The sequence below is a fragment of the Mesoplodon densirostris genome, chromosome 6 (assembly GCF_025265405.1).
Source record: "Mesoplodon densirostris isolate mMesDen1 chromosome 6, mMesDen1 primary haplotype, whole genome shotgun sequence".
NCBI lineage: Eukaryota > Metazoa > Chordata > Mammalia > Artiodactyla > Ziphiidae > Mesoplodon > Mesoplodon densirostris.
Genome location: NC_082666.1, coordinates 127,899,386 through 127,926,008, shown reverse-complemented (window position 1 = coordinate 127,926,008; position 26,623 = coordinate 127,899,386). Strand labels below are relative to the sequence as shown.

The following is a 26,623-nucleotide window of genomic DNA, read 5'->3' as shown; positions in this document are numbered from 1 at the left end:
TTCTCCCTTCTCGGAAATGGTTGCTTCATCTTAACTAAGAAGATGGAAAACTATTATGACTTAAGTCTTCATTCTGTGATTCGTGTGTCTGGACAAGGTTAGGCAGACAGCAAAACTCCAGAGGTCCTGCCACCAAACCTACAGCATTGAGAAAATGCTAAAACCAAGTCAGTTCTCCATCTGGCAGTTCCATACGAGCTTCGAAAACTCCATCCAGTTGGTCCTTCAACTCTGCATCATCTGGATTCCTCGGGGTCTGGAACCTCGGGGTTGTTCTGACTTTCCCTGGACAGCCGCCCAGGACTCACGAGCTCTCCCTCCGGCCCCTTCAGTTAGCCTGGGCCACTCTGCGCTCGGAACCGTGGAAGTTCAGCATCGTCGTCACCAGCTCCGGGAGGTCGAAATCGTGCTTCCACCCCCAGTCCTTCCGGGCGTTGCTATCGTCAAAGTTCATTGGCCAACTATCGGCTAGGACAAGATATGGAAGAGGAGCTTAAGTTATTCAGGCTCTAGATTTGCAAAAAGGTCTAGAACATTTTATTTTATTTATTTGTTATTTTTTGGTGGGTACGCAGGCCTCTCACTGTTGTGGCCTCTCCCGTTGCGGAGCACAGGCTCCAGACGTGCAGGCTCAGCGGCCATGGCTCACGGGCCCAGCCGCTCCGCAGCACGTGGGATCTTCCCGGACCGGGGCACGAACCCGAGTCCCCTGAATCGGCAGGCGGACTCCCAACCACTGCGCCACCAGGGAAGCCCTCTAGAACATTTTAAATAAAGGATTATCATCCACGAAAGAAACGTCCTATTTGAAATCCCCCCTTGAGCTGAGTAGAGCAGAGCAGCTATTACGGGCACACACACAACCACCTTCTTAGATTAGAAGTCCATCACCTCGGAGGAAAGTCTCATGCAGACTTGTCAGGTGGGGCTGCTATGCTCAGATGACACTCACACAGGGGCACAGTCACAGCCTTTGAGAACCCAGGGCTGCTCTCATACTACACCTGCTTGTTTTACGTTTAAACTGGCAAATGGTGAAGTGCCGACAAGCTGTTTATTTGGATGGTTCTAGCCCACCCACTTTAGACATCATTTCCCCAAACCGCAGCATCTGCTGGCTCTGGTGCAACAGCAGCTCCTTCTCCAGAAGGTGTCGGGCCCCTTGGGAAGGTGCTGAGCTCTCCTTATCCTCCTCCGTTTATGTTCTCAAGGACTTGTGGGGCGGACTGAAGCTTAATTTTGGCTTTGAGGGGTTCTGCAATGGGGTACCAACCTATGGCCTGTCGGACGGGATCCACGTTGTAGGTGATCTGGAATTCTGGAACGTGCTTGAGAACCTCCTGGGCCAGCTCCGCAGGGGTGAAGCTCATGGCATTGACATTGTAAGTCCTCATGGAGAGGGACTCTGCCGGGGCCTCCATGACCTCCAGGGTGGCCCGGAGGCAGTCATCAATGTACATCATCGGGAGCCTCGTGCTGGGCTTCAGGTTGCACTCAAACCTGCCATTCTTGACAGCGTCATGGAAAATCTGGACCGCGTAGTCTGAAAGAGAACCTGGTCTGTGGGTCTTCTCATAACAAAATGGTGACTGAGCCTCTTGCATTAAGGCAGTGGTTCTCAGATGTCTTAGTCTCAGGACCTCTTTATGTGCTTACAAATCACTGAGGGTCCCCAAAGAGGTTTTATTAAGGTGAGCTGTAGCAACATCTACTATATCAGATATCAACTGAGAATTAAAAAAAAATATTTCTGCATTTTAAAATGACCATAATAAACCCACACGTTCACATGTATAATATTTTATGTGAAAAAGAACACATTTTCCAAACAAGAGAAAATTTAGTGAGAAGAACAGCGTGTTTTACATTTTGAAAACCTCTCTACTGTCTTAATGGGCGACAGCGGGAATCTCTGCTTCTGTGTTCAGTCCACTGTGCTACACACATCATGTAGCCTCTGAAAAACTCCACTGTGTACTTGTAAAGCAGAGTGAAAAGGGCAAATAACATCTTAGTACTGATAGGAAAATTGTTTTGACCTCCTGGACCCCTTGAAAGGGTCTCAAGGATTCCCAGGGGTTCCTAGTGCATACTTGGCGATGCACCACATTAAGGCAACATTTTTTAAAGTAACCAAAACCAAAGTCTCTTTTAAAATCCCTCAAATTTTAATTGAAGATATTCAAAGAAATGGGAAGATTTCCCATGCTCTTGGACTGGAAGAATTAGTATTGTTAAAATGGACACACTACCCAAAGCACTCTACGGATTTGATGCGATCCCTATCAAATTACCCACGACACTTTTCACAGAACTAGAAGAAATAATCCTAAAAGTTATATGGAGCCACTAGAGACTCAGAATTGCCAAAGCAATCCCGAGGAAAAAGAACGAAGCTGGAGGCGCAACCCTCTCGGACTTCAGACAATACTACAAATCTACAGTAAAAAACCCCTTGGATTTTGTCAAGTATCTTTTACATTGTATCTCAGAAGCCCTCATATGGGAGGGATGTCTAATGTGGGAGTTACTGAATATGACGCATGCTCAAGTCCAAAGTGAATAATGACAACAGTGTGGAAACAGTAGGGAGGGTCCTCAAAAAACTAAAAATAGAACCACCATATGACCTGGGTCCATATTCGAAGAAAACAAAAACACCAATTCGAAAAGATACACGCAGCCCAACGTCCCTTGCAGCACCATTTACAGTAGCCAGGACATGGAAGCAACCTAAGTGTCCATCGACAGATGAATGGATAAAGAAGATGTGGCATATATATATATATATATATATATATATATATATATATATATATATATATATATATATACACACACACAATGAAATACTACTCACTCATAAAAAGGAATGAAATTTTGCCATATGCAACAACATGGATGAACTTGGAAGGTATTTTGCTTAGTGAAACAAGTCAGAGAAAAACAAATATATGATATCACTTATATGTGGGATCTAAAACATAAACAAACTAGTGAATATAACAGAAAAGAAACAGACTCCCAGACACAGAGAACAGACTAGTGGTTACCAGTAGGGAGAGGGAAGTGGGGAGGGGTAAGATAGAGGTAGGGGATTAAGAGGTACAAACTACTATGCAGAAACCAAATAAGCTACAAGGATACATTGTACAGACAAGGGAATATAACCAATATTTTATAACTATAAATGGAATACAACCTTTAAAAACTGTGAATCGCTATGTTGTACACCTGAAACTTATATAATATTGTAAATTATTCCTTGGTAAAAGAAAAAAGAAAAAAATGAAGTTAACCAGGCCTGGTCCTCCACTCACCAACGAATAATACAGGCTCCTAAACAGGCAAGTAACCAACTGCACTAGAGATGAGCAGTAACACACTCTCATTTTGGGGCAAGCTTTTCTGAAATAAAAACTAAGACAATTTGGATAAACAGCAATAAGCACAATAACAAGAGCAGCGGGAGCAATGCTATGTTCTTTCTAAATATGCAGAGTCCATTTTAATAGAACTCTCTGTATGAAGAAACAAAGGTATATTCAAAGAAAGAGGCTTTTCTTTTCTGGCCGCACCACGCGGCTTGTGGGACCTTAGTTCCCCGACCAGGGATTGATCCCAGGCCCACAGCAGCGAAAGTGCCGAGCCCTAACCACTGGACCGCAGGGGAATTCCCAAGAGGTGATTTCTCATTTGATGTCTTCCTACGTTGTGGGTAACAAACGCGAATGTCAGTTTGACTCCGGCACTGTGGGTGGCCAATCCCACTGGACTTACAGCATTGGCATGAGTTTAAGTTTAATTCAGTAGGGGGGTTCAATGAGCTTCTCAGATGCACTTCCCAGAAAGGATGCAAAAACTCCGGTCAGCATACGACTAAAAAGACGACAGATCCATCTCCACTTTGCCCGGCCATTAGAAAGCTTATCTTACTTAAAAAAAGAAATAAAAAATAACACTTACCCGTCGTTCCTCCTCCAGGTTGGGAGTCAGCAGAAATGATTCCAGGATATCTCAGGCATCGGAAGTCTAACCCATACCGGTAATAATAATACTACAAAAAAAGAGAAAACTTCCTTTAAAAAGAATCTTTTAAATCAGGTAGAGCAATGCAAAGAAATAACAGCCTTTTCCTGAAACTTCATCCCATACAGTCATATTAAAATCCTCCTAGAACTTCCCTGGTGGTCCAGTGGCTAAGACTCTGTGCTCCCAATGCAGGGGGCACAGGTTCAATCCCTGGTCAGGGAACTAGATCCCACACGCTGCAAAAAAAAAAAAAAAAAAAAAAAATGATCCTGCATGTTGCGATGAAGATCCCGCGCAGCCAAATAAATATTTTTTAAGTGAAAAATAAAAAATAAAAAAATAAATCCTCCTCAAGGAAATGAAGGCTCTAGAATTGCTAAGAGTCACTCATTTCTTTTTAACAAATAACCCTGAAGTTTTTATCTTCAAAGAATCATCATTCTGGTGATAACATCACTAGATAACACTGTAAATAACAGATCAGCTGAGAGTAAGGATTTCCAGCCTTTCTTTGGAAGGGAGACCATGCACATAGTCCTGAGCAAATCTCCACAAGCCTGTCCTGTGGTGCAGTGCTGGGAAGAGTATAGGGAAAGATGGTGACTGTGATATAGCAGATGAAGGATCAGAAACCAGCTAAAATGTGCTATAGAGTTAGAAAGACAAAGCATATTAAAAAATAAAACCAAGAGTCTGTCATACAGAATGAAGTAAGTCAGAAAGAGAAAGACAAATACCATATGCTAAAACATATATATGGAATTTAAGAAAAAAAAATGTCATGAAGAACCTAGCAGTAAAACAGGAATAAAGACACAGACCTATTTGAGAATGGACTTGAGGATATGGGGAGGGGGAAGGGTAAGCTGTGACAAAGCGAGAGAGAGGCACGGACATATATACACTACCAAACGTAAGGTAGATAGCTAGTGGGAAGCAGCCGCATAGCACAGGGAGATCAGCTCGGTGCTTTGTGACCGCCTGGAGGGCTGGGATAGGGAGGGTGGGAGGGAGGGAGACGCAAGAGGGAAGGGATATGGGAACATATGTATATGTATAACTGATTCACTTTGTTATAAAGCAGAAACTAATACACCATTGTGAAGCAATTATACTCCAATAAAGTTGTAAAAATAAATAAATAAATAAATAAATAAATAAATAAAACCAAAAAGATGTCTGAGGTTATTTTAAAATTACCTCTGATAACTACCAATATCGGGGACCTGAAAGAACAGTGCAGTACAAATAAGGTGGGCAGCAAACGAAAGACGGGGTGCCATTCGAGGGGCGTGTACGAAGTGTTGCGTTAGCACAGGACTGAGGATTCCTCTGGAGCTGTCACTACTGACCACTTGGCAAACACACTCAGTCCCCGAGCATTTCTGGAGGCAGAGATTAAGGGAGGGAGAGAGTCCCCTCCAAGGCTGAACCAGCAGGTGTTTGAGGCAGAAATAGAAAAGGAAACACAGAGTCATCTTGCCAAGTGATGCTTACCTCGCCCATGAGCTCCGCGTGGACCTTGGACACCCCGTAGATAGTCCTGGGTCTCTGGATACAGAGATCAGGGGTTGGGTTCCGCGGAGAAGTAGGTCCAAACGCCCCGATGGTGCTTGGCACAAACAGTCGCAGACCGTGCTCCTTGGCAACGTCCAGGACATTGTGCAGCCCTGAAACGAGCCGACGTCGTCAACTGGGAAACCTCTTCCCAAAGAACTGGGAAATCTGGGTCATCTGGGGCAAGATCCAGAGACTCACCAGTGATGTTCACAGCTCTGGCCAGGGACACGTTTGCTTCTCCCACTGCACTGAGCAGGGCGCTGTAATGAAACAGCCACGTGACACGGTTGTTCACCACGATCTCCCGCAGATTCTTGTAGTCCAGGATGTCGGAATAAATAAACGGGCCTGCAAGGAGCAGTGGAACCAGGAAGTAAAAGAAGTCTGGGCTTGAAAAGTCCAACCGGTCTTTCCCCCTCGCCCACGGACTTTGAATTCCATTGGTACCGACTTGGTAGCAACAACTTGGACGCTCACCAGCATTTTCCTTATGGAGGATAATAAATCCCAGCCACCCCACGGCTGACAGCAGCTAATGCTTACACAGGACATACACCTGCCGGGTGCTGTTCTAAGGGCTTTCTGTATATTTAACTCTCACAGCCTTCGAGGCGGATATTTTGTTGATGAGGAAACTGAGGCATAGAGAGGTTAAGTAGCTTGCCAGTATCAAACAGAATAAAATTAAGAACCGGAGTAATGACCAGGCAACTGGCTTGAGTGGTCAAACCTATAGGCACACAGAGATTGCACCCTGCTTAAAAGTTGCATAGGGCTTCCCTGGTGGCGCAGTGGTTGAGAATCCGCCTGCCGATGCAGGGGACATGGGTTCGAGACCTGGCCTGGGAAGATCCCACAGGCCGCGGATCAACTAGGCCTGTGAGCCACAACTACTGAGCCTGCGCGTCTGGAGCTTGTGCTCCGCAACAAGAGAGGCCGCGACAGTGAGAGGCCTGCGCACCGTGATGAAGAGTGGCCCCCGCTCACCACAACTAGAGAAAGCCCTCGCACAGAAACGAAGAGCCAACACAGCCAAAATAAATAAATAAATAGCATTCCCTTTAAAAAAAAAATGTTGCACAGTTTAGGACTTCCCTGGTGGTCCAGCGGTTAAGACTCTGCGCTTCCAGTGCAGGGGGCACGGGTTCGATCCCTGGTTGGGGAAGATCCGCATGCCACACGGTGCAGCCAAAAAAAAAAAAAAAAGTTGCATATTTTAAAGGAATAGAGAGATGGGTTTACAAAAACAAAAAACCCACCACGGTATAAAAGAAGTATAAATGAAGAGTTCGCCACACCTGGTTAGGCTAGAGGTAGAGCCGATTTTGTGCCAATTTCCCCCACTTTCAGCAAACTACCACTCTTCCCCACGGTAAACAGCAAAAGGTTGACACAGAACCAGGAAGGACTAGAACTATAAGAACACCTTTGAGCTGTAGACAACCTGACCAGAGGAGTCTGGGGTCTGTGTGTGTGCACAGTAGTTTAAGAACAAGTCCACGTTGAAATACGAGGATTAATTTCTCCAAAATTTAAAGTTCCTTTTCCTCATTTCAGAACTTGATCTTTGTTTGCTTTCTCTCTGAGCAAAGTTCACTAAAAACTCTGAAAGATAGGAATCAGTTTTATTCCACAGATACTGCTCCCAATAATATCCAAAGATACTATTCCACAATTTCATGTCAAAGTCTGAAGGACTCTCCTGTCCTTGGGTCCCTTGAACAAGCAGTAGCTGTACCGTAGGCGTTTTTTTTTTTTTTTTTTTTTTTTTTTTTTTTTTGCGGTACGCGGGCCTCTCACTCTTGTGGCCTCTCCCCGTTGCGGAGCACAGGCTCCGGACGCGCAGGCTCAACGGACATGGCTCACGGGCCCAGCCGCTCCGCAGCATGTGGGATCTTCCCAGACCGGGGCACGAACCCATGTCCCCTGCATCGACAGGCGGACTCTCAACCACTGCGCCACCAGGGAAGCCCCCATAGCCGTTTTATAGAACTTATGAGGACAAAACCATGAAACATTTTTAAGTGGCACAGCTGTGCCTCAAATACTCCTCTTTCTTTAATTCACAAGCCTGGTTATGAGCGGTGACACTGATGCTGGGAGCTGCCTCTCTACCTGCTCTGTGAGCCTCTTACCACTAAGGAAGACGTGCTCAGGGGGCTTCCGAATGTCAGACAGAATCACGTTGTCCTTCCCAAATCGTTTCCTAAAGGGAAAATCAAACACGCGAGTTGGTACACTGAGGGCATAACAGGTGCTATGAAAACAGGCTTTCCAACAGGAACTGTCATGTCCCATCAGCCTCCAAATCCCTCCTCCTCACACCTTTCTTCCCTCTTCGTCCTCAACTCACGGCCCTGCAGTTGCAGCCACACTTAGGGCGGCACCTCCTGCTTCTACCTCAGCCCATTATCATCCCGGTATCCGTCACCTGTTTCTTCCCAGTGCCCCTGAGTTTTTCCATTTCCCTCCCCATTCTTCTCTCCTCTTACCCTTTTTTTTTTTTTGGCAGTATGCGGGCCTCTCACTGTTGTGGCCTCTCCCGTTGTGGAGCACAGGCTCCGGACGCGCAGGCTCAGCGGCCATGGCTCACGGGCCCAGCCGCTCCACGGCACGTGGGATCTTCCCGGACCGGGGCACAAACCCGTGTCCCCTGCATCGGCAGGCAGACTCTCAACCGCTGCGCCACCGGGGAAGCCTTCCCCTCTTATCCTTTTATCCCACTCTCCAAATCCCACACTGTTCCTTTTCAGTTTCTACACATACAGTACTTCCCTCTGCCCCCAAACACCTGAAAACCAAGTGATTTACTGGGAGACAGGTCTTACTTTGCCTAACCTAGGAAAGGCAGAGGGCGAGGGACCAGCTTGGGGGATGCTGAGTCGAGGACCTGAAACAATGTCTGTGATTTGAAGAGGCACAATGAAATGCATCCCAAACGGTCATTTACATACGATATCTTAAAGTAAGCAAGAGGGGAGAGAAAAGATTCAACGGTTCAATGGGGCCAAAGACAAGCCCTGAAAAACTCAGAATTTAAATTTAAACTTTGCGAGCTCTTACCTCAAAAGGCTAGCAAGCCCTACTCCAAGCTGGCCAAGACCCCCTGGATAAGGAAGAAAAAAGTGAATCTTTAATCTAAATCTAACCAATTCAATTATTCCCAGTATGTAATAATAGAATAAAACTCTACTGGCACTCTTAGCTAACTAGGTAAAGCCCCAGGTTGGCCTGATAGAACTGAATTACCTCCTCGGAGCTAGGACAGAGATCGGGTCCAGGTAAGATTAGTTCCAGAGACAAAAGTGCTCTCCAGCACAGAGTGGCTGAGGGGAAGCCAGGGTACAGGTAAGAGCACAATCACAGAAGAGCAGGACCACCTCCTGGTCAGGAATTCACTACCGGCTTTGCCTTTGTTATTTGATGGCCTGTGAAAATTATCTGCTACGGGTATCAGAACACTCAAAGCTAGATATAATAGTTTGATATCAACCTCTGCTGGGATTATCCAAAGCACCCTGCTTCCATTAGACCTGGAGAGGAATATGAGGGGAGAAAGAAAGAAGGGACAAGCCAAGAAGTCACCTGAAAAAAGGGGCAGATATCTGGATGGGCAAGGAGCGGCTAAGAACATTAAAGATGAGTATTACAGCATCTTAATTTGGACGCTTACAAATGCCATTGATGGAAACGGGAGAGCTGGGGGTCTGGGAGCACCTTTAGGGGAATACAACCCTAAATTCCATCTGGGAGAAAGTAAGAGGCAGGAAGATACGGACACTGGGATTTCCTGTAAGCGTGTGTTAACATGGGACTGAAACCAGCCCACTGACGGTAACGCTGGGCCCTGGAAGATGCTCTGTTGGTGCAGGGAGGAGGGGATAAAACAACACACAGACAAGAAGCTGGGAGAGTCGGGGGGAAGCGCAGAGGGAACCGGCCTCACTTGAAACCCAGTTACAGCAGGAGAGGAGGAGGAGGAGGAGGTGCCGGTGAAAGAAACACACACACACACTGAGGAATGTAAGAAGGATAAGGACGTGAAGCCAAGGGATGAAACTCTGGCAAACAGGGGACAATAAAACATGTCAGTCAAATCAGAGGGGGGCCTGAGTCAGCTGGAAGGACTTGTGGACAGTCAAGTTTTCAGTGAGCAGATACAGAACCAGGACCAGGTGTTGGGTGGCTGCGAGGGGAGAGGGGTCAGCAAGCCAGTCCGTGGACAATGAGCTGCAAGTGTCAAGAGGTGATGGTGAGGCGTCCCTCGGGCCCTGGGCAGGCCCTGGCTATCTCTTCCATACAAATGTGCAGGAACTGCCTGGCCTGAGAAGCTTGGCCAAGGAAAGATGCGCCTGATTCCAGAGGCCACGTTCTATCCACACGCCTTGGCTCCCAGGCCATTCCTCGCAGGAAAGGGGAACTGAGTCCCACAGCAGCATTTTGGTCCTCTTCAGGTTCCCAGGTCCTCCCTTCAGACAATAAAAGATTTGGGCAAGGAAACCAAGCCCTGGCAACAGCGGCAAAATAAGGACAGGGGCCTTGTGCTATTTCGGAGGGAGCCAGGAGTGGAAAAGGGAGTTTCTGATGAATAAGTGTTACCTGGCGGCATGTTAGACATTCCAAAAACAAATACACCGCCACACAAAGAAAATAACAAAGCCACAAATGTGGAAAAAAGAAAAAAACCCAACCTGTAATTAAAACGCGCGGTTGGTCTGCTTCAGAGAACGAGGTAGAGTGGAAGTTGGCATCCGCTGGAATCTGCTGAGGGGAGGTGCCCAGAAACCGGCTGGGCAGGACAGGAGCCTGGCAGCCACAGGCCGGTCTCTGCAGCACCCGGCTGGCAACCCGCCGCAGCATCCAAACGACCGGCATGATCTCTGCAGACACTGTAACACCAAAGGAACAGAGTTGAGAAAAGATACATGTGCCCCAATGTTCACTGCAGCACTATTTATACTAGCCAAGACACGGAGCCTAAGAGTCCATCAACAGATGAATATGGATATAGAAGATGTGGTGTGTGTGTACACACACACACACACACACACACACACACACACACACCGGAATATTACTCAACCATCAAAAAGAATGAAATAATGCCATTTGCAGCAACATGGATGGACCTAGAGAGTATCATACTAAGCGAAGTAAGCTAGACAAAGACAAATACCACATATCATTTATATGTGGAATCTAAAATACGATACTAATCAACATATCTACCAAACAAAACAGACTCACAGGTATAGAGAACAGACTTGTATCAATAGTTGCCAAGGGGGGAGGCTGGGTAGGGGAGGGAAGGAATGGGAGTTTGGGATTAGCAGAGGCAAACTATTATATATAGGATGGACAAAGAACAAGGTCCTACTGTATAGCACGGGGAACTATATTCAATATCCTGTGACAAATCATAATGGAAAAGAATATGAAAAAGAATATATATATATCTGTATAACTGAGTCACTTTGCTGTATAGCAGAAATTAACACAACACTGTAAATCAACTATATGTCAATAAAATTAAAAAAAAAAACAAAAGAAGCAGAGTTCAGTATGTAACTGCTTACCCTCCCGACCCCTCAAAACACAAACCCTAGGCTTCCCTGGTGGCGCAGTGGTTGAGAATCTGCCTGCTAATGCAGGGGACACGGGTTCGAGCCCTGGTCTGGGAGGATCCCACATGCTGCGGAGCAACTAGGCCCGTGAGCCACAACTACTGAGCCTGCACGTCTGGAGCCTGTGCTCCGCAACAAGAGAGGCCGCGATAGTGAGAGGCCCGCGCACCGTGATGAAGAGTCGCCCCCGCTTGCCACAACTAGAGAAAGCCCTCACACAGAAATGAAGACCCAACACAGCAAAAATAAATAAATTAATTAATAAACTCCTATCCCCAACATCTAAAAAAAAAAAAAAAAGAACAAGGGAAAGAAGGCACGGATGGGGTTCTTTAAAAAAACACAAAAAACCACAAACCCTTTAACCACAACTAACACTAAGATCGCCAGCTCACGAGCAAAGCCATGTTCTGGATTCATGAATCGAACTAAAGAGACTGCTGATGGCGCAGACAGGGAGCCAGTCAAGAGCCGGTCCTGTGAGCCCAGCCCTGTGAGCCCAGCCCTGTGAGCCCAGCCCTGCAAAAAGGGGATAAACGTCACTGGTGCAAAGTGCAGGCAAACAAAGACTGGCCGAGATTTAGAACTGGAGCCACACCGTGCTGACATCAACTGGGATCTAAAGTCACAGTAGAGGTTACTGGGTACAGAGCCGTCCACGCCAGGAACACCATGGATCCCCGCAAAGGCCTCAGATCTTCACAACTGTAATCATCTGTCCACGTACCATCGAGGTGCAAACAGGTCCCCTGATAAATAACACAGAGCCCTGTGACTCTCGTGCTAACTCAGATGTTACCTTTAGGATGAACCAGACTAGAAAAGCAGATAGTTAAGGTAAAAAGGCCCCCAGCAATACTGAGTAAGCTGTGACTAACTTCTGTTTCACTGCCAACTCAAGGATCATTTAGAAAAGCCATTTTCTCCTCTGTTCCCAGATCATGTATATATTATTGCAGTCCAGCCCCCCTTCCTCATCAGCTTTACCCAGGCAAACATGTAACAAGAGCAGATCAGAGCTGCTCAGTTCTAACAGCGACCTTCCTGCCCCCAAAGCTCAGGCCTTTGCACTCTGCACACTGCCCGTGGCCTCCACGTCCGTCAGCTGTCAGATTTCCAACAGCACTGGCGGATGAGCCTTCAGAGCGACCCCAGTGCCCAACCCCCTCACAAAGAAGTGGCCAGATCTCAACCATCTTATATTTTGCATTATAAAACAAGAAAAAGTAAGCCACACTTGGAGACATTTCCCATTTAGGATCTGAACTTAGCCTGGCATCACACTCAGCCCAGTGCCTTGAGTAGGTAACAGTAATTCTAAGTTAAAACTGCCAGAGGTATCAGAAGCTTTCCTGCAATCCCTAAAATCCAGATTATAGAAAACAAAAGGGCAATACAATCTGCTGAAACCCTATGCTTGGACACCCTTTTGTTAGCCACAGAGGTCTTGTTCTTTAGGACACCGAAATAAGGTGAGCAGAGCCCCGATGGCTTCTGTAGGGTCAGGGGCTTGGCCCATCAGATCCCCAGCCTGAGATGGAGCCCTGCCAAGGTCCTGAGGCCCTGCATCCCAGCTAACTTTCCCAAACAAGCAGAAGACAACCTTCTGATGGCGCATCTCCGGATTGGAAGGGAGGTCACTATAGGAGAGACCCAAGCTTTTCTTCCATCATCCCTTCAAACCATCTTTGCAGCCACTGCTGACACCCGAGACCAGGTAAGAACTTTGATTCTTAAAGTCAGTTATTTCAGCAAGTTCAAGAGTGTGGCGAGGAAGCCAAGAAGCAGCCAGGTTTACCAGAACATCTGAAACTCAAAGACAATTCTCAGTTCCCAAAAGCAAAGTAGTGATGGCCACAGGTGAAGAAGTTTGGGGTTTTTTTTTTTTTTCTTTTAAAGGTTGAAGACACTGGAGTCTGGGAAAAGGTAAACTCTGAAGACGTGAAACAGGGATGTGAAATACATATAACTCAGTTCATCTTCTCTTTCCCCAGAAGGAGAAAGCATGAAGGAGGTACAAATTCTTAATTGAATGTAAAGTATTTTAGTTTAACAATGTGGACAATTCATGCTTGAGTTGGTTCTTATTCCACAACTATTACTAGTTAACATCTGATGCTCATGACAGGCCAGAGGCCTGTGAATGTCTTTCTGAATTACAGCATTTAACCATGGCAAGCACCACCCCTCTCAGGGAACCCAGTTCCTAACCGTCGAGCAGCTCTACTGTCCCTATAATGGGATTGCTTTGATGAACAATGCATGTACATTAAAGACAAAACCAAAAACCCTCCAACCGTCTCCCGCATGAAGCTTTTTCAAGTCAAGATTATTATCTTGCCACTGTCAAACTCAATTTTATACTTTTAAGGCAGCAGCTCTCAAATTTTCTGGTCTCTGGACTCTTTTACACTCTTAAAAATTGGGGACTACAGAGAACTTTTAAGTGGGGTCTATCTAACAATGTTTGCTGTAGTAGACAGCAAAACTGAGAAACATTTAACCTATGAATGAGTTCATTTAAAACCAATAAACATGTTAAAATAAACATATTTGATGAAAAGAACTGTATTTTCCAAAACAAAACATTTACTGAGTGGCACTGTTTTACATTTACTTGTCTCTTTGATGTTTTCCTTCATAGAAAGCAGCTGCATTCTCACATCTGCTTCTAACTCAATCTGTCTGCTGCTTTGATTGAAGTAAATGAAGAAAATCTAGACTCAAAGCAAAGCAGTGGGGAAAGGAAGCTGTATTTTGAAAGCCTTTTCAGATAATTCTGGGTACTCATCTTGGATATCCAAAACTCAACACATGGTAGTTTCTTAAAGGTTAGTTGCAATGTAGAATCTGAAGCCATTATCAGTGAACTTTTGTACCTGCTACATTAAGACCCACTGGTATATTTAATGCTTTGAACACATCTTTTTTTTTTTTAAGATGTTTTTGATATGGACCATTTTTAAAGTCTTTATTGAATTTGTTATAATATTGCTTCTGTTTTCTGTTTTGGTGTTTTGGCTGCAAGGCATGCAGGAATCTTAGCTCCCGGACCAGGGATTGAACCTGCACCCCCTGCACTGGAAGGCAAAGTCAAAGCCACTGGTCCGCTGGGGAAGTCCCTTGAACACATCTTTTACTCCTGCATGGTTTTGTAATTTCATACATTGTTTTTGGGAAAATATTGGTTCAGTGAGTTATGCAGAGCTTCCAACTGTTAACACACTTCACTGTACAATACCCCAAAGTCATACTGGTTGATATCACTGATCTCATCAGAAAATTCCCAAGTATTGGGAAGCTGTCAAATTCACGGTAGTGGATACAACTTAACTTGCAACAAATACCTTGGCAGGCTCGCTTGGTTCATTTTTTTAGAAAATGTATGCCGATTATCCAGGTATGAATAACTATCGTTTGTCAGTCATTCTTTCAAGCAAAAATGGTTCTCTATGAAAAATAGGGACCAGTTCATCTCACAATTCAATCACACAAAATGCTTTCTCTCAAGACAACCATCATATTTCAATATGGAACAAGTACATCCACTTACCACATGACACCTTAAAAAGATGTCTCTAGGGTCAAGATTTAATAAAATCAGTCATTTTTACTCCTTCATAAAGGGCATTCTTAAGTAAAGCTTTCCATTTTTAAATTTTATTTTTCACTGAAAGTACATGGCAGTGAAGAATACCATGACTTCTAGTACCAAGTGGTGCCACTGCCTTGATTCCTGCAAAGGCACCAGTACGTTTAGCAGGTGTGACTTGTGCACCGTCAGTGCAAATTCAACACAGTTGTTCCGGAATAAACCATGAAATTCAAAAAAGTTATTCCACGCTGAATACTTTGGCACTATTTGTGTTTGCTGTCAAACGTTCACCAAAAAGATATTCTTTGATAATTGGTTTGGCACTGATACCAGATAAATACAAACAAAATGGCAAGTGCAGCCATGACTACAAATTCTTCCATTTGTAAGGTAAAAATACACATCTCTGTCAAGATACCAAACTAGTCTTCATGTTTGCAGTTAAATCTTTAATTTGACAAGTTACTGTATTATTAGAAAGTGGCAGTGCTATTATTTCTTTCAATGCTTTTTCATCCAAACAAGGCTTTATTGTGTGTTTCTCCAGCCACTGCAATTTGATAACCTATCTTAATAGCTTTTTCTTTTCTAGTTTGGAAAGCTGTAACAAATAATTTTTGGCTTTTAAAGAGCTCACCATATCTACATTTAATTCATTCATTTTATTTTTCTTTAGATGATGAATGGTTGGTCTAAGAATAATGCTAATGGGACCAAAATAGTATTCAAAAAAGTTCTATGGCATCAGACACAGAAGACAAATTTCTGACATCCATAAAACTTGATGAAAGCCTTCATATTTTCACGTATTATTTAGTTCTGCACATTTATTTGGAGTAAATTCCTCTTTTCATGAGTCAGAGAACTCCGTTATGTCGTCGTTTCATTTTTTTTTCAGCATTTATACACATGGTACAGTTTTGAGTAGAAAAAAATCGAGTCCTCTAATATCCCCCTTTTTAAACCATTGATCTATCCTTAAATATAAAAAATCTATAAATTAATTTCCTTTTATGTTAGAATAAAATATTAAGTTCAAAAGAATTTTTATACCATTTAAAATTTTAGAAAAGTTTTAAAATCAAGACTATAAACTTTTTGTTCTTTTTCCATATACCCACAAGACTCAATTTAGGGATTTCAAAGTAATGACTTATTAAAAGAAAACAGTCCCCAGAGATGATAGCAGCTATAACTGCAGGCAGCTAGTAAGAATGCAAAGAAGTACTAAGAACAGAGTTCATCTCTGAAAATGCACATATTTATACTCAAAGCCTACTCTCCTTAGAAGATTCTAGAAACACAAGAGTACACAAGCACACATCTCATTAGCCATCAGAGGAAAAGCTCATCACAAGCCATTTGGCCTCTAGAAAACTCCACCATATACCTGAGAGAGAAAGAATGAAAAAGGCAGACAGTCTCTTAGTATTTTTTAAAAAAATAACCTTGGGGGCTTCCCTGGTGGTGCAGTGGTTGAGAGTCCACCTGCCGATGCAGGAGACACGGGTTCGTGCCCTGGTCCGGGAAGATTCCACATGCTGCGGAGTGGCTGGGCCCGTGAGCCATGGCTGCTGAGCCTATGCATCCGGACCGCAAAAAAAAAAAAAAAAAATAGCCTGGACCTCATGGACCCTACAGAGGTCTCAAAGAACCGCAGGGCTCCCCAGATCACACTTGAGAAAAGCTGTTCTAAAGTAAAACTTGCTTTGCCAAGCTAGTTATTAAACTTATACAGGGGAACCGTCAAAGATGACTGAAGATCAGATGAGAGTCCATAGACCTTCTCCCCTAAGCACCTTGCTTACTTTAACTCCAAGGGATGAAAAAGAAACGGGCCAACAGACATTCCTCCTTAAATAATGGAGCGTCTCCCCAGCCCAAGCCTCTGTTACATGACTCTTCCTGTCTCCCGGCATTTACCCTTTCTGCACTCACCAGAGCAGAACTCTAAGAAAGCAGTGGTGTCAAGAAGACAGTGGGGTGATAGAGATACAGACTCAGAGCCCAACTGGCCTTGATTGCTTGGATGTGGGGCAACTTGTGAAGGAATGGAGGAGAATAACACAGACTTCCAAGTTGTGCTGCTGTAAGCACGGGCTTTCTGGAGGAGCAGGTCAGGTAAGAAGACAAACAAGCTTGGCTTTGGACATGTTGGTTTTAGGTGCCAGGTGCCAGTATGGCTGCCTTTCCCATGGAGCTGTGAGTCCCACTGAGCAGTTCCTAGCAGTGCCTGATGCATGTCAGAACTCAAAACACCATGTCAAACAGGTAGGCAGGAAGAAGAAACCAAGAAATAACAGGGGTTTGTCTACACCACAATAAACAGAATGTCCCCTGTTGTCAGAAAACATTACTTCTGTTTCTTGGGGAAAAAAACCTTAATTCAATTGTGATTGCTCTGAAGACAGATAATTCTATTTCAGAAATATTAAAAGAAACTCCAATTTGAAATATTGAAAACCAACGAAATAGGCCTTTTCCCTGAGAATGCGCCATCAATTTCCCTTAACATTCTTGCTGTCTTGTGTTTTCCCCAAATTTCTAGCTCTAATCATCCTCAGCCACAGAGACAGTAAATAAAGATGTATTAAGTAATGTCTCCAGCACATTTAGCATGAAGCTAAAAGCATCCAGCCTCCAACAGATGAATGGATAAAGAAAATGTGGTATATACATACAATGGCGTATTATTCGGACTTGAAATAGGAGATCCCGTCACATGCAACAACATGGATGAACCTGGAGGACATTATGCTGAGTGAAATGAACTGGTCACAAAAGGCCAAATGCGGGCTTCCCTGGTGGCACCGTGGTTAAGAATCCACCTGCCAGTGCGGGGGACGCGGGTTCGACCCCTGGTCCGGGAAGATCCCACATGCCGCGGAGCAACTAAGCCCGTGCGCCACAACTACTGAGCCCACGTGCCTAGAGCCCGTGCTCTGCAACAAGAGAAGCCACTGCAATGGGAAGCCCGCGCGCACCGCAACGAAGAGTAACCCCCGCTCTCCGAAAGCCGCACGCAGCAACAAAGACCCAATGCCGCCAAAAATAAATAACTTTATATAAAAAAAGGCCAAATACAGTATGATTCCATTCATATGAGTTATACCAGTTATCTAAAGTAATCAAAAAATCATAGAAACAGGAAGTAGAAAGGTAGTTGCCAAGGGATGGGAGAAAGGAGGAGGGGATACGAGTATTCAATTAACAGGCATAGCTTCAGTTTTGCAGGATAAAAAAGTTCTAGAGATCCACTGTGAATATACCTGACAGTACTGAACTGTACTCTTAAAAATGGTTAAGATGGTAAATTTTATGTTATGTAATTGAAGCCACAACTTAAATAAAAAAAAAAAAATCCAGCCCCAAGAAATGGTCAGTGCATACATATACTACTGAGGAGTGAGAAAATTCGCCCAGTGGAGATCAACGCCACCCTAGAGACCCATCAAACCCCCGTCCCGTCCAAACTCCCCAGCCCTTGTCTCACCGATCCCCCTAAATGGTTCTTTTCCCTCTGCTTATAAACCTGCTGAAACCTATTATTCTCCTCCAGCCTTTACCTTTCCTTCCCATCTCAAGGATCTCCAGAGAGTTCCCTGCCCCTCCAAGTGGGGCCTCTTGCTTTGCACCTTTCACCAAAGGTCAGCCACTGCCCAGTTGACAACTTCCTGGTCCCGGGGACTAATGACACTTCTAAGGACTAATAACGCTTCTAAGACACATTTGCAAGGCAGTCTCCGCTTCACATCCTCCAGCTCATTAAATCATAAAAGCAAACGTGTCCTCTTCATAGTAATGACCCAAGGAAAAATCAGGCACCTCAACTACTGAGCGCTGACGAAGCACCTGCTTTCCTGAACTCTTACTTAAGCCTCAGAGTAACTCTAAAGCTGGGATCTTGTCTCCATTTTGCAGAAGGAATTTTGACCCGCCCAAGGTCAGGCAGATACTAATTACCAAAAGGAGGGGTTGCAAACCAGGTCCGTTGAGTCTCAAACCCTCCTTCCATCACCCCCACTCTTCTCCCTCAAAAGAAGAGATAACATCAGGTACCCAAGAGAGAGGACAAAGAGGAAACACCCTCTTGGTGGCGCAGGGGGCACCTTCCCCGCCGCCCCTCCTCCCCTACAGCTCGGCTACTCCTCCTCGCCGCTCCCCAGGACGAGAGCACCCACAAGCCGAGGGCGTTCAAGGCCAGGCACGGCCCTCCCTCGCCGCGCGAGCCTGCGTACACTACCTCGCCAAACCTCAAGTTTCTCCGTCCTTAGAAAGGGGGAAATGATCGGACCACCACATAATAAAAGCAGTTTACAAAAGCACTTAACAAACTGTTCAGTGTAAAGACTCCATCAACCAGCTGGTGAAGTCTAGACTCAATGTGGGGTTGATCCGAAAGCCAGAAAGCGTCGGGGGAAAAAATACCGGAGCTCTCAGCGTGAGCTACAGAGGGTTTTACAGGGAGATCTGGCTTCGCGGAGCGGGCACCCCCATACTCCCTCCTACGCGCGCCGGCCCGGGAAAGGGAACCCAAGAAGACGCGAGGACTTGGGCCGTACGCGGGTCTCCGGCCTCCGCCTCCCAGCATGGCTGGATAAACCGGTTTTATGAGAACAGCCGCTCCCGCCCCTATTCCCTGGCAGGGTGTGCCCTTCCGAAAAGTAGGAAGGGCCGGGAGCCGCGCCTGGCGACCCCAGCAGTGCCCCGGCCCTCCCCCGGCCTCCCAGCTCCGCGGCGACTGCTGGGGACCCCCGCTCGCGCCCGGGAGCGCTGGGTCTCCAGTCCCGCGCCGCGTCACACCGATCGGGCCAGCGGGGGCCAGGTGGTCAAGGGGACCTGCACCGTCAGTCTCGGTTCTGAAGAGGCTCAGCTCCCGGGGTCAGTCGCCGGGGAAGCATCCGGCCGCCTCCGCACTGACCTTCCGACGCAGCCGCCCAGAGATGCTGCGCTGCTGCGGCGCCGGAGCTGGAGCTGCAGATGCACTGGGCCCGAAGTCCGGGAGCGCGGAACAGAAACCAGAACTTGCCGCGCGCGGCGCCTTTATAGTCTCTGCGAGCAAACCCGCCCCCCGGTGCACCAATCCCCTTCTCCGGTCCGGGCCGCCCTGGCAAGGGCGTCGGATCACCACGTGGGAGGGCGCCGGTTGCCATGGTACTCCCCGAGGGTCCCAGTAGTGTTCCTGGCGGTGCACGCCCCTCACGCGGGCTCCGCCTCCGACCCATTTTAGGGAGAGCTCGCGGAAAGAGAGAGACGCGTTCGAGTCCGGCGTGCGGCGTCCTCGGCAGCGGCAGAGCCAGTCTGCAGGTCTTCGCGTGGGACTGTCCAGGTGGGGACAGCTCATAGGGCCTCCCAACACAAGGGGCCCGGCCCCCCGGAGCCCCAGAGCACCGGTCCGTGCTGGCGTTTAGCGGCTCAGCAGTGGACTTGAGGAGGAATGCGGGACGCCAAAGGGAAAGCTGGAGGGATTGGCAGGGGAAGTAGCTCCGGACCGGGGTCAGGAGATACGGTACAAAGAGACCTTGAGAGGGTCATTTCATCTTGGTTTCCCACATGGGAAATATCGCTGTGAAATTAGATGACCTCCAAGGCCACTGGACCAGCAGAGTCAGCATCACCTAGGAGCTTGTTGGAAATGCAGATCTGAGGCTGCACCCCAGACCTGCTGAGTCAGAATCTCTGCGTTGGGGCCCTGTGAGCTGTGTTCTAACAAGCCCTCCAGGTGATGATGATCTGTGCTAAAGTTGAGAAGCGCTCACCTAAGGGAGTGGTTTCTCAGACTTGGCTGCAGATTAGAATCACCTGGGAGTTCTGGAACCTCCCAAATAAATCAGAAGCTCCTTGGCTGGGGAAGGAGGAGTGGCAGGAGGCCCAGGCATAAGTTTTTTTTTTAAGCTTCTCGAGTGCTCCCCATGTGCTATCAAGGTGAGGACCAAGTGATCCCCATGAGCTGTCATGGTGAGAACCACGGATATACCCTAGGGGCTTGGTCCTCTAACTGTGGGCCCTGGAGAAAACAACCCCCTCCCAGACCTACTAAATCACAGTCTGCATTTCAAGGGGCTCTCCAAGTGGTTTGTGTGCATGTTAGGATTTAGAAAAACAGCTCTAAGGCCTCCTCCAACATAAAGAATCCATGATTTTATGAAATATATCTTTCTGTTTTACAGACTCTTAGAAGGCCCCATCTCTTCAACTTCTTCTCATATGACATCATCTTCATTATGGGTCTCTCTCTAGTGCGCTTGAATTTTCAACTTTTAATTAGACTTTTAGCCTCTCAGGAGACGTAGGAGATTATCAAGGCCACTGTGCCCACTTGACAGAGGAAGAGGTGCAATCCCACCTAGACAGGTGAAGCGATTTCCCCAGAGGTCAGGGGGACCAGAATGCTGCCCCAGGCACCGGGTCACTGCCCTTTCTAATACACCACATCATATCATTAGGAGTTATTTTTTGTTTTCCTCAAACATTGTGGTGAGGTCAGAGATGACACTGAACTTGCTTTGAGTGGGCTGCAGACACGAATGTTTCAGGGTGGAGCAGCCCACTGAGGATGCTGCTTGTTTGGGGTGGTGGGGGGGAAGGGGAGGAAATGTGGCTTCAACCTTTGCTCCTGAGGACAGGGCAAGAAAAAGGCGTGATTACCAAGGGACTGAAAGGTGACGTGGTTTCTGGTGTGGATGAAAAATGTCACCTGCCATATCAGTAAACAAAGGATGTTGCCGACATCAAGCCAGCAGCCACTGCTGCTGCCCCGACTGTGCACCCTGAAGGCATATGGGATGGAGAAAAAGCCCAGGATACTGGGCTTAGATAGTTAAGGTGCGTTTCAAAGGAATGATTTCAGTGAACCCAGACCCTTGCATCTTCCCATACCTAGAAAAGTGCTAAATTCATTAACGTGAGATGTCTGGTTTTCTTTAACATAATCTTTTGATGTTCCCACTACGTGGTTTTTGTTGCAAAAACCCCTGTATATCCTGGTTCCTCCCTGACCTCTTCGGAGCAATCCCTCAGAGCAGTCTGAGAAGCTATCTTCTGGGTTTAAATCCTCAGAAAATCTGCTGAATAAAACATAATTCTCAACTTTTAGGTTGTGCTTTTTTTTTTTTTTTTTTTCAGTTGATGGTTTTGGTGATGAAGGGCCCAGAGCAGACTTGTCTTCTTCACTTGAACTCTACGAGGATCTGGAGCTTGATACCAGCAGAGGCCTCTTTGGTCCATGCACCTCGTCAGAGACTCCAGACAAATTTGGGTGAGTCTTTCCTGGTTCTTGGACCTCCCATTATTGGCTGATGATCCTAGGTTTTATTCAGTGGTGTTTAAACTCTCTGGAGGAGTAGGTTATCCTTGAAACTTAGTTTCAAGAAGAGGTACCTGCGTTATCCTCAGTGAAAGATACTGGGAAGATTTTGCTCAGTTTAGACACTGAGTGGTTTATCCTCAGTTGAAAGACTGGGAAGACTTTGCTCATTTGAAAGACACTGAGTAAGGTTGGCCTGGGTAATTAAGTAGAAGACTGGCCTATCATTTTTCCCTGAATTGGCTACTTTAATAGAGTTTGTTGAAGTAAAAGTGATCTCAACAAACCAACCTTGGAATGGGAAACAAAGCTTCCAAAACAAAAGAAAAAGGAACAACAGGTTGCCAGCTTCCAACTAATATCCCAGCCAGGTTTATGTATGTACAAAGCTTACAAGTACCAGGACTTCCCTGGTGGTCCAGTGGTTAAGACTTCACCTTCCAATACAAGGGGTGCGGTTTTGATCTCTGGTCGGGGAGCTAAGATCCCACATGCCTCGCAGCCAAAAAACCAAAACATAAGAAAAAAAACCAAAAGTAATATTGTAACAAATTAAATAAAGACTTTAAAAATGGTCCACTTCAAAAAAAACTTTAAAAAAATTAAATAAAAAATAAAGCTTACAAGTACTTATTGGGTTGGCCAAAATGTTCATTCAGTTTTTTTCCGTAAGGTGGCTCTAGTAGCTCTTAATTGTCTTTAATGTCATTTGAAACAATTTTGTTAGATTTTATTGTGACAGCTGTCATATCAGCGTGCATTTAAAAACTTATCAAAATTGGTGAATTTTTGTGTAGCCATTTTAATATTGAAGATTGAAGAAAAACCATTTTTGGCATATTATGCTTTATTATTTCAAGAAAGGTAAAAAAACACAACTGAAATGCAAAAAAAGATTTGTGCAGTGTACAGAGAAGGTGCTGTGAGTAATCGAACATGTCAAAAGTGGTTTGCAAAGTTTCATGCTGGAGATTTCTCGCTGGACGATGCTCCAGGATGGTCAGACGAGTTAAAGTTGATAGCGATCAAATTGAGACATTAATTGAGAACAATCAACGTTATACCATGCAGGAGGTAGCCGACATACTCAAAATATCCAAATCAAGCGTTGAAAATCATTTGCACCAGCTTGGTCATGTTAATCGCTTTGATGTTTGGGTTCCACATAAGTTAAGTGAAAAAAACCTTGACTGTATTTCCGCATGCGATTCTCTACTTAAACATAATGGAAACGTTCCCTTTTTAAAACAAATTGTGACGGGCGATGACAAGTGGATACTGTACAATAATGTGGAATGGAAGAGATCGTGGGGCAAGTGAAATGAACCACCACCAACCACACCAAAGGCTGGTCTTCATCCAGAGAAGGTGATGTTGTGTGTATGGTAGGATTGGAAGGGAGTCCTCTATTATAAGCTCCTTCCAGAGAATCAAACGATTAATTCCAGCAAGTACTGCTCCCAGTTAGACCAACTGAAAGCAGCACTCAACAAAGAGTGTCCGGAATTAGTCAACAGAAAACGCATACTCTTCCATCAGGATAACGCAAGGCCACATGTTTCTTTGATGACCAGGCAAAAACTGTACTGGCGGCCAAAAGCACACCACATGTATACCTTTCGGATGGCGGAGATTGAGTGCTCAAACCATATACACACACGCAAAATGTTAACAGCTTGGCTGGGAAGTTCTGATTCATCCACCGTATTCACCAGACAGACATTGCACCTTTGGATTTCCATTTATTTCGGTCTTTACAAAATTCTCTTAATGGAAAAAATTTCAATTCCCTGGAAGGCTGTAAAAGGCACTTGGAACAGTTCTTTGCTCAAAAAGATAGAAGGTTTTGGGAAGATGGAATTGTGAAGTTGCCTGAAAAATGGCAGAAGGTAGTGGAACAAAACGGTGAAAAAGTTCTTGGTGAAAGTGGAAAATGAAATGTGTCTTATTTTTACTTAAAAACCAAAGGAACTTTTTAGCTAACCCAATACTTAATTGGGAATTAAAGAAAATCTCACCCTGAAAATGACTAAGATGGGGCTCTTTTATTGCGTACGCAGTTAACCTTTTGCGTGTGTGTATATGTTTTGAGAACTCGGTCTCTGCCATCCACAAGGTATACATGTGTGTACTTTTGACTGCCAGTAGATTAGACTGGGATTCTGAGCAGTCTTTTGTCTAACTGTGCCAACTCTCAGGGCCTTTTTACCAAATAAACTTTCTGGATCTTGTTTAGGTGGCATCCTTCACACTCTCTTGTGGGGAAGCCTCTTGTGTCTTATTGGTTTCAGTCACTGTTAAGATATATCTCATTAATGGCAGATGATGGATCCTTTAAATTGGAAAAACTCTAAATTGGTAAATTTGTAGAGACCTCTCATTATAAACAGCTGTTTTATTGGTGCCTATTTAAAAAAGGTGGAAAAAATATATATCTAATGGTTAACCTAAGTACTCCTTTAGTTTAAAACAAACAAGAAAAACCATTTTGGGAATCCTACTTATGGTCTCTTCTTTCCCTCAGTGGGTTTTACAGATGCTAATGAAAACATTAGAATAATTAATGTTAATTAGATTGATGAACAGACTAAGAAAAAAACCTGAAGGAAGTCTAGACACTTTTTCCCAACCAGGTGGAAATTTTAAAAGGGCTCGTCCCAAATGGATAAAGAAATCTTTAGGTGGTTTTTTTAAGATGAGAGAAATAAAATGGACATTAATGGGATTAAATCAAAGGTTTGATACAACACTACCTAAGGTTGGATGGACCAGAGGAGCCCCCTATTGGCCCTCAACATTAAATGGCCCCAAACAAGTCCTCTCTATTTACCCCAGTTTAAAAAACATATATGGCTGGAAGAAAATTATATTGAGATACCTGACCAACAATTACTTGGGACCACGGTTAGGCCAATTAATCAAGTTAAAAGATTGACAAAAGGGCCTGAGTCTATGGGCTTAACCCCTCACTGGGGACCCCAGAACCTTTTATACAAAATAGATAAAATAAGTAAGGAAAGCTCTAGGACTCGTTGTAAAACCAAGGCTTGTTGATTGAGTCCTAATGTAAATGAAAATATATAGAATTGAGATTAAAGTTTGTAAAAATTGGTATGTTTAAATGGGCTTTATATAAGATGGTTATGTTGCAGGAAGGGGCACCCCATCCAGGGCCCAAGAGTTGGGTCTTGTCTAACATTCGGAAATGAATTGTCCGAGGACACACACATGCTGATAACGCAGGAGACCTTATTGGGAAGGGGTGCCCCGGCAGAGAGCAGGAGGGTCAGGGAACCCAGGAGGACTGCTGTGCCATGTGGCTCGCAGTCTCGGGTTTTATGGTAATGAGATTAGTTTCCGGGTTGTCTCTGGTCTGTCATTCTGACTCAGGGTCCTTCCTGGTGGCACAAGCATCACTCAGCCAGGATGGATTCCAGCGAGGAGGATTCTGGGAGGTTGGTAGGACATATGGACTGGTGTGTCCTTTTGCCCTTTCCCAAATTCTTCCAGTTGGTGGTGGCTTATTAGTTCCGTGTTCCTTACCAGGATCTCCTGTTTAAGATAACTCATGCAAATGGTTACTGTGGTGCCTGGCCAGGGTGAGTGGTTTCAGTCAGTGTTTCCTCTCACAGTTACATCTCCTTTGCTTAATTACGTTGTGGGATAGACATGTTTCACTGGGGAATACTTCCCCAGGTAGATTTGCCCCTCAAGAAATATTAATGAAACATACTAAAGGAAACTAATAGGGTTACTGGAGCTCTTTACAAAAAAAAAAAATACTGGGAACCAATATTCAGGGGCTAATTAGTAGTAGAGATTTTGCTCTGAGTTTAACTTGTGCACTCAGAAAGAGGGCCTTTGTTGACTGCCTTATGAAAGCTTTAGAAGGCATGATGAATTAAACCCTAAAGTTCTAGAACATAGAACTCTTTTTTATTTTTATTTTATTTTTATTTTTTAACACCTTTATTGGAGTGTAATTGCTTTACAACGGTGTTAGTTTCTGCTTTATAACAAAGTGAATCAGCTATACATATACATATATCCCCATATCTCTTCCCTCTTGCATCTCCCTCCCTCCCACCCTCCCTATCCCACCCCTCTAGGTGGTCACAAAGCACCGAGCTGATCTCCCTGTTCTATGTGGCTACTTCCCACCAGCTATCTATTTTACATTTGGTAGTGTATATATGTCCATGCCACTCTCTCACTTTGTCCTAGCTTAACCTTCCCCCTCCCCATGTTCTCAGTTCCATTCTCTAGTAGGCCTATGTCTTTATTCCCATCCTGCCCCTAGGTTCTTCATGACCTTTTTTTTTTTTTTTTAGATTCCATTAGAACTCTTTTTAAAATTTTATTTATTTTTTGGCTGCATTGGGTCTTCATTGCTGCACGTGGGCTTTCTCTGGTTGAGGCGAGCGGGGGCTACTCTTCATTGCAGTGCGCGGGCTTCTCATTGTGGTGGCTTCTCTTGCTGCAGAGCACAGGCTCTGGGTGCGTGGG

The 26,623-nt window shown here is 45.2% G+C and overlaps 1 protein-coding gene across 1 annotated transcript; it reads right to left on the bottom strand.

Moving 5' to 3' along the window:
* Positions 1-328: 328 nt before the first annotated feature.
* Positions 329-10,467, bottom strand: LOC132492556 (L-threonine 3-dehydrogenase, mitochondrial). The gene is made up of 8 exons (XM_060102199.1): positions 10,284-10,467; positions 8,656-8,698; positions 7,728-7,798; positions 5,791-5,940; positions 5,530-5,702; positions 3,967-4,057; positions 1,274-1,543; positions 329-468 (listed from the first exon to the last, which is right to left on the bottom strand). Exons 1-8 carry the CDS (start codon positions 10,465-10,467, stop codon positions 329-331), a joined length of 1,122 nt encoding a protein of 373 aa, XP_059958182.1.
* Between the last annotated feature and the right edge of the window lie 16,156 nt (positions 10,468-26,623).